The sequence below is a fragment of the Acomys russatus genome, chromosome 21 (assembly GCF_903995435.1).
Source record: "Acomys russatus chromosome 21, mAcoRus1.1, whole genome shotgun sequence".
Taxonomy (NCBI): domain Eukaryota; kingdom Metazoa; phylum Chordata; class Mammalia; order Rodentia; family Muridae; genus Acomys; species Acomys russatus.
In genome coordinates this window covers 25,913,143-25,920,683 of record NC_067157.1, presented here as the reverse complement: position 1 = coordinate 25,920,683, position 7,541 = coordinate 25,913,143, and the positions used below count along the sequence as shown (strand labels likewise).

Sequence of the window (7,541 nt, the reverse complement as noted above, 5' to 3'; positions counted from 1 at the left end):
TAGGATCTCCCATTGTAACCTTTTTTTTTAATTGACACCTGGGAATACTAATTAAATAAAACTTTCCCCCACTAAACTAGATTTCAAATACCGATTTTAAGTTGAAGGAAGGCGTTTGGCAACTATAATATCCAAACATTTCCTCTACATTCCAAAGCCTCCTTCACACTTTATCGACCCTACCTCCCGCAATTTCCTTTCCCATTTCTTTCTTTCTGAACACGTGTCTCACCCTTTCCCAAACCTGCTACCTAGGGAATGCAAGCTTCAGCTGTCTTTAGATCCAGCATTTGACCAAGATGGAATAAGATGGAGACAGCGCCACTTCGGGCAAAGTGAGAACTTACAGGCCTGCACCTTTTTCCTAGTCAAAGCTTTCATTAAACGTTTGGTTGCCCATCTCATAATTCTCTGTAGCATCTCTTGTCCAGCAAAATGACCTTTGGCTCTGCAACAATGTAAACACGCTGTATATTTCTCTTCTCTTATTTCCGTCCCAGCTTAGAAAGGAAGGTTGGTGGCAGAAAGAAGAGGATTGATCTAGAGATGGACGATTCCAAGTCGCATCAGGCAGGTTCTTCCTAGACTGCCATGAGTCAGCCACCGTCTGGGGGCGCTGCCCCAGCCGCAACCTCAGCTTCTGCTGCCGCCGCAGCCACGGAGGCTCGACTGCACCCGGAGGGCAGCAGCAGAAAGCAGCAGCGAGCTCAATCACCAGCTAGGCCTAGGGACAATTCTCTCCGACAGACCTCCGGGGCCACGCGGTCCCCGCTTGGGGTCGGCCCTAAAGTCAATTCCGTTCGGCAGCAGCAGCTGCAGCAGCAACAACAGCAGGGTAACAAGATAACGGGTCGGGGCCCCTCTGGGGCGGGCTCTAGAGGATGCGGAGGCGGGGCGGAGAAGGCGGCGTCCTCGGTACCCAAAGGGGCTGCTCCAGGAGCTGTCCAGCCGGCGCCTGGTGCTGAAGGGTCCCCCGCGGCGATCCTAGCGACTGTGAGCTGCAGGAGGCCCGGACCGCCAGAGGAGCAATCCCGGGAGATAGAATCGGGGCCCTCGAAAGTCGGGGAACCCCCTCCACTCGGGGGAGGAGGAGGTGGGGGCGGGGAAGGAGGAGGAGCCAGCGGCGCCCCGGGGGACCGGGAGGGGGGCGCTCCGCAGCCGCCGCCGCCCAGGGGTTGGCGAGGAAAAGGCGTCCGCGCATCGCAGAAGGGTAACAGCGGCGGGGAGGGGGTCTCCCCTTCACCACCCACCGCTGCTACAAGCAGAGCCCCCGGCCCGGGCAGCAGAAACTCTGGAAGCGGCGTCACAGGGGGCGGTAGCGGCGGTGGCGGGAGCTACTGGAAGGAGGGATGTCTGCAGTCTGAGCTCATCCAGTTCCATCTCAAGAAGGAGCGGGCGGCAGCGGCGGCAGCCGCGGCTCAGATGCACACTAAGAACGGTGGCGGCGGCAGCCGCAGCTCCCCGGTCGCCGGCTCCCCTGCCATCTGTGAACCCCTTGTGGTCCCCTCCTCTTCCCCAATGGCGGCCGCCGCCGAAGGCCCCCAGCAGAGCACCGAGGGCAGCGGCAGCGGCGGGGCCATGCAGGCGGCCGCTCCACCTTCGTCGCAGCCGCACCCGCAGCAGCTCCAGGAGCAGGAGGATATGCAGGAGGAGATGGAGAAGCTGCGGGAAGAGAACGAGACTCTCAAGGTGAGGAGGAGAGGGGGGTGGGGACCGGATGGGGGAAGGGAAGTGCAGGAGCCTCTAAGGATTAGGGCGTGTCCCGGCAGGATTGGAAAACTGCTAACCTGTTAGGGCCACTAGGAGGGAGAGAAACTAGGAAGGTGGGGGAGGTCCATGGCCTGCCCCTAATTTGAAAAGGAACTAATATTAATACCGTTGTGTTTCATTTAAAGCCAAATCTAGGCCTTCATTTATCCAGTTATCATGATATGCCCCACTTTCTCGCAGGCAGAGTGAGCTAGAGTACCAGAACGGAAGAAGGCCTAAACTAGGCCTGGTTTTTCAGTTTCTGAAAGCAGAAAGCAGAAAGGAGAGGAGGCAATCAAACTAGAAACTGGGAGTTAGGGATGGGATGTAGGTGGTGCGTATCTGAGGGGCTAGAGGCAAGACTGATTTTGACCCATGGCTTGTCACCATCTCAGAACGAGATAGATGAGCTGAGGACCGAGATGGACGAGATGAGGGATACTTTCTTCGAGGAGGACGCCTGTCAACTGCAGGAAATGCGCCACGAGTTGGAGAGAGCCAACAAAAACTGCCGGATTCTGCAGTACCGCCTCCGCAAAGCCGAGCGCAAAAGGCTCCGCTACGCACAGACCGGGGAAATTGATGGCGAGCTGTTGCGCAGCCTGGAGCAGGATCTCAAGGTCTGCTCGCGGGGGTGGGGCGGAGGAGGGCGAGGGCGCTCCGGGGGTCAGCGGGTGGAGCCTTTGGTTGAGGGCTCTTTGAGTTGAAAGGGCCTTCTGTGATGGCTGGCAAAGGGCTTTGCTTTCCAAGCGTTCACCACAAAATGTCAGCATCTGGGAAGGGGAAGGAATGTTCAGTTAAGTGGGGGCGGAGGGGGGCGTCCCCTGGGAATAACTCTACCAGAAGTAATGGGAAGAGGGCGCCTCCCTCCTGAGCTGAAGCAAGGCCATTGTAAAGCGTGGGCTCTGCATGGTCTGGACTCCAGAGATCTGGCTTACAGTGATGTATTCCGGGTAAAGGCCAGGTGGAGTCAGGCCTTCAAGAGTAGCAGTGTGGAGTACTGTGCAGCACCGAGACTCAGTGCAGACTAGAAACAGTAATTAAAGTCTCTTTCTGCAAGTCTCAGCTTCCACCCAGGACTCTTTATTACCAGCACTCACCGCTTCTGTAACTCCCTGAAAGGGACCCAGTCTAAACAGCGAGCCCTTTGCAGATGAGCGAATCCAAAGAAAACACCTCATTGTGAAATGAACTTGCCCATTCAGAATGTATCCCAAAGGACAAGTACGCAACATGTATCCCAGTACGCAAGTGGAGTTAATTACTCTAGATTCATTTCAAAGGAAGCTCTGAGTAAGCATTTTGTGGAAGTCCTTGCCTCGTTCTTTTCTTTTTCCTTGGAGTGAGTCAGGACTCGTGAGGGGCTGTAGCACAATTTTGTACACTATTAATTGATTTCGAGGAAAAAATTCTGTGAGGTAGAGATTATGAATGGAACTACTTCATAGGGGCACCAATGGCACTTTTCAAAAATGTGTGTTGATATCTTGCCTTAATGCATGTCTGTGCCCCACATGTGTGCCGGGTGCCCTTGGAGGCCAGAAGAGGCCATATAATCTAGAAATTGAACACGGAATCCTCTAGAAAAGCATTCAGGTCTTTGAACAGTGAGCTACCTCTTCAGCCCCAACCAACAGTGCTTTTTGTATAGATTCGCTGCCCGCACCTGCACCTTGTAACAAGATCAGCAACAGACAAGGTCCCTCGGTCAAATCTAAACCAGGGCTGGCTATGTTCTGAGCCTTCTACACCGGATGCTCGGCATTCCTTCAAAGCCCTTCAGTTCTCAAGATAATCTGAAAAGTTGGGGTGAAAGTATATATTAGTTATTAAAACAAAACAAAAATAATCACAAGGACTAGAATGTATCCTAAACTTAAGTACTTGAAACCAGCTGGAGCTATAAGGGAAAAAACAAGCCCCACTACCCAGTAGTTAATAGTGTCATTTTTCTCCATTTCTCAGTATGCAGGAGCATAGCGGTAGCATATAGCTCATGATTTTACTATAAAACTAAAGCAAATATGTTAAATTTACCTATAAGTGAACATGAAATAAAACACACATTTCTCTGATCTAGTGAAGTTAAGAGGGAAAAAAATGAGCCAGAGCATCTAACTACCTGCTACTGAACAGCCTTGAACATCTTTCTTAATACGTCCCCACTCTGTAAAGCAGGCACAATACTGGCATCTATCCCACGGGATTGATGAGAGGCGTAAGTGGTTGCTAAGTGTGAGTGGTTTACAGATGAGGAACACTACCACATGGTAACTGCTATGCGAATATTGGCTCTTAATGCCTTCAATATGAATAAAATTTTATTTTATTTTTACAAACACATCATTTTAGGTTGCAAAGGATGTGTCTGTGAGACTTCATCACGAACTGGAAAACGTGGAAGAAAAACGAACAACCACAGAAGATGAAAATGAGAAACTGAGGCAGCAACTTATTGAAGTTGAAATTGCAAAGCAAGCCTTACAGAATGAACTGGAGAAAATGAAGGAGGTTCGTATCTGTTTGTTTCATGGTGACCTGTGTCTGTGTGTGTTCTGCTCTTTAGAACAGACTCTCAAGGCTGAACAACTGCTAACATTGTCTTTCCTGGTTACAACTAGCCATCCCACTCAATGCAGTAAGAAATGGAAAATTTCACAGAAACCAGTGACTAGCAAAGACAGTGTTCTAATTTGAACTACTTGTCATTTCACTTACTGGGAACTACAAGCTGCTTCTGTTGTTGGAATGTGTGTGAATCAAGTACGTTAAATATCACACCACATACACATGATATCAAGATAAGAGAGAAGTGGTGAGTGTTAGCTGAGGGGAACAGTCTTGTGAGACCATGGCTGTGTTCATAGAACAAGAAACTTCTAGAATGTGCAGGGCTGTAAATGCCATTCCATTTACTTCAAGCATTATTTGAGTTTTGTCTATAACAAAGCTCCCCAAGTTGCTTATTGCTGAGAATACTCTCCCCAAGATTTTCCATGGCAACCAGCTCAGTCCCATCAGAGCTCTGATGAGATGTGGGGTCAACACAATTGTACCTCAAAGTGATTCATCCTGGTTCTCTCTTTTGGGGGGAGATTTAAAGTCCTCTTTTCCATGTTCTGTGAACACCCCTGTTTTATTTACCTTCAATCTTCTGAATGGATAATGATCATAGAAAATAATAAAAGAAGATAAAAACAAAACCAAAAAAGTCTACCAATAAGTAAAGTCATGATAACTATTTCCACTGAACTAAAAATATTTTTTATATTATTTGAGTTACTGACAGCATAATATCTGAAACTATGAGTGAGAATCAGCAAAAGTGGAAATGGCCTCCTGAATAGTTTTCTCTGATTGGATATGTAGAATTCCAAAGAAAGTCATAATCTTTGCACATACTGAATATTGAACCACTTGTGTCTATCATTAACAGTAAAACTATTAGCTTATGATTAAGAATCTGTAAGTGTAAGGACTCTGAAATATTATTTTAGTGGAACAAACTATTCTTTATGCCCACTTACTCTTATATTACCATAACTTTAAACACATTCTCATTTTTTTTTAATATTTCATTTATTAACTAATTATTTTTTGAGACAGGCTCTCTTTGTGTAGGTATGGAACTTTCTCCATAGTCTAAGCTGGCTTCAGATTTGGGGTGTTCTTCCTGTCTCTGCCTCCCAATGTCTGAGACTGCAGATGTGTGTCACCTGCCCTTACGTTAAACATCGCTTTAACATGGCAAAATAAGTCCTATTGTTGCTATGTGCTCCTTGGCCACTGGTCCAGAGTGCCTCTGTGTTACAGTAGAAAAATACAGAGATATGCTTCCACTAGTGTCATATGCTTCCACTAGTGTCATATGCTTCCACCAGTGTCATATGCTTCCACCAGTAACTAATGGGACAATCTTGTCAGCCCTCTAACTTCTACTTTACTTATTCTAAACTGAAAAGGTTGTTTCACATGATTTTCCATGATTCCTCCTAAGACTCATTTTCACCATGCAGTCCAAAGCACTGCCATTTAGAGAACAGCACACAATCTATTTTTTCCCCCTGAAGTTATGAAGTCAAGTGTGAAATTAGTGTGTGCATAAGTATGTATTACCTTCAGCAATAGTGCACAGGTGAGGAGTCACAAAGTTTGTTACTCTGTCTCTAGGGGAGGAGGGGGTAAAGCAGGTAGCTGGATTAGTGTGCAAGGACTGCATTCACAAAATGCCAGATACTTCACTTTCTCACAATCCTGGAGGCCAGAGGCTCAAGGGCAGGGTTTCGGCAGGCTTGGCTGCTTCTGAGGGCTGAGAGAGAAGGGTCTGTCTGGCCCAGGCCTACCTCTTGAGCTCGTTGATAGTCATCTCCATGTTTCCCATGGCGGGCTCCCTGTAGCTACCTGCTTGGTTGCTACAGGGTCTGTGTGCATGTGTGCAAGCCCCCTCCCTCTCTCACACTAGTGTGCTCTCTGCCTTCCCCTCCCCCCTCTCTCTCCCTCCCTCCCCCTTCCCTCTCTCTCTCTCTCTCTCTCTCTCTCTCTCTCTCTCTCACACACACACACACACACACACACACACCCTTTGCGTGTGTGTCTGTACATTGTGTAGATGCTTCTGGAGGTCAGAGGTCAACCTCAGATGGTGTTTCTCAGAATCTGTTCACCTTGTTTCTTGAGACAGGATTTCTCACTGGCACCTGTGGTTGAAGGACTAGGCTGGCTGGCCAGGAAGCCACAGGGATCCATGTATCACTTCCTTCTCAGTGCGAGGCTTACAAGAGTGCACCAGTACACTCGGCCTTATTGTATGGGGCTGAGAACAGTACTAGGTACTTGGGATTGCAAAGCAAGCAGCTTATTGTCTGACATATTATTACTTCAAAACTCTTCAACACCCAATACTTCCTATTTAAAAGCACACAAGTCATATTAGACTAAGGTCCACCCCAGTGGCTTCACTTTTCAATTAATTACTTTTGTAAATAAATTACTGCCAAATAATTTTCTCCTACCTCGAGATCTTCACCTAGGTGGGGTTAGGATTTCAACAGGAATTTAAGGAAGAAGGTAAAGGCCAGTGTCCTTGTCAGGAGAGTTCTTTTCTGTCTATGTGTGACCTTTTAAAAATTATTATTATTTTAATTTTTACACATACATTGATATTATTACACATATAGACAATAAACTATATGCAGCAAGACAAGCCATGAAACAATCAGGAATTACATAAATGTCACATTCATAGTGTTTTGGCTATTTGTATTTGACAACCTTGAAGAAAACATCTTTCCTATCTTGGTGAGTCTAAAATTCTGAATGAGAGTCAATATCTACCATATCTCATCATTATCAACCTAAAACATCTATCGAGACATAAAGACATCTTAACCCCCTCAACAACTAAGCTTAATTGTAAAAATTACCTGAGTAAACAGGAAGTGCAGGTTAGCAGCTTCCAAAGTGAAAAAAATGACAGAGACAGTTTGAATAGTCACCCAAAACTCTCTATAACATTGGAGCATCATCTTCAGCCTTCTGGGTCAGTATATCTGACAGACATATTTGTGAGGCAGGAACTACTGAGGACTTGCTTACCCTGTCTGTCTTGGCAGTTTGGCTGTTGACTTTGCCTGCATCCAAGCTTGCCCATTTTTAGGCATAACTCTGTCAGTGTGTGACCTATGGGGGGAGGGGCGGGTGTCCTGGTCTTTGTTTACACCATTAAAAGCATTCAAGTAAATGCAAACATTCCTTGATGACCAGAGAGAAAAGAGAAATATCTTGTAATTTGG

The 7,541-nt window shown here is 47.0% G+C and overlaps 1 protein-coding gene across 3 annotated transcripts in view; it reads left to right on the top strand.

The window, feature by feature from the left end:
* The first annotated feature begins 467 nt into the window (after nucleotides 1-467).
* Soga3 (SOGA family member 3) overlaps nucleotides 468-7,541 on the top strand; it is a 46,080-nt gene continuing 39,006 nt past the window's right edge. The window contains exons 1-3 of one of the 3 annotated variants that reach the window (XM_051164031.1): nucleotides 468-1,689; nucleotides 2,145-2,369; nucleotides 4,102-4,260. In XM_051164031.1, coding sequence (XP_051019988.1) covers nucleotides 592-1,689; nucleotides 2,145-2,369; nucleotides 4,102-4,260 — 1,482 coding nt within the window. In that variant the 5' untranslated portion in view covers nucleotides 468-591. The remainder of the gene's footprint in view (nucleotides 1,690-2,144; nucleotides 2,370-4,101; nucleotides 4,261-7,541) is intronic. The other 2 variants (XM_051164032.1, XM_051164030.1) reach the window with 2 other exon arrangements.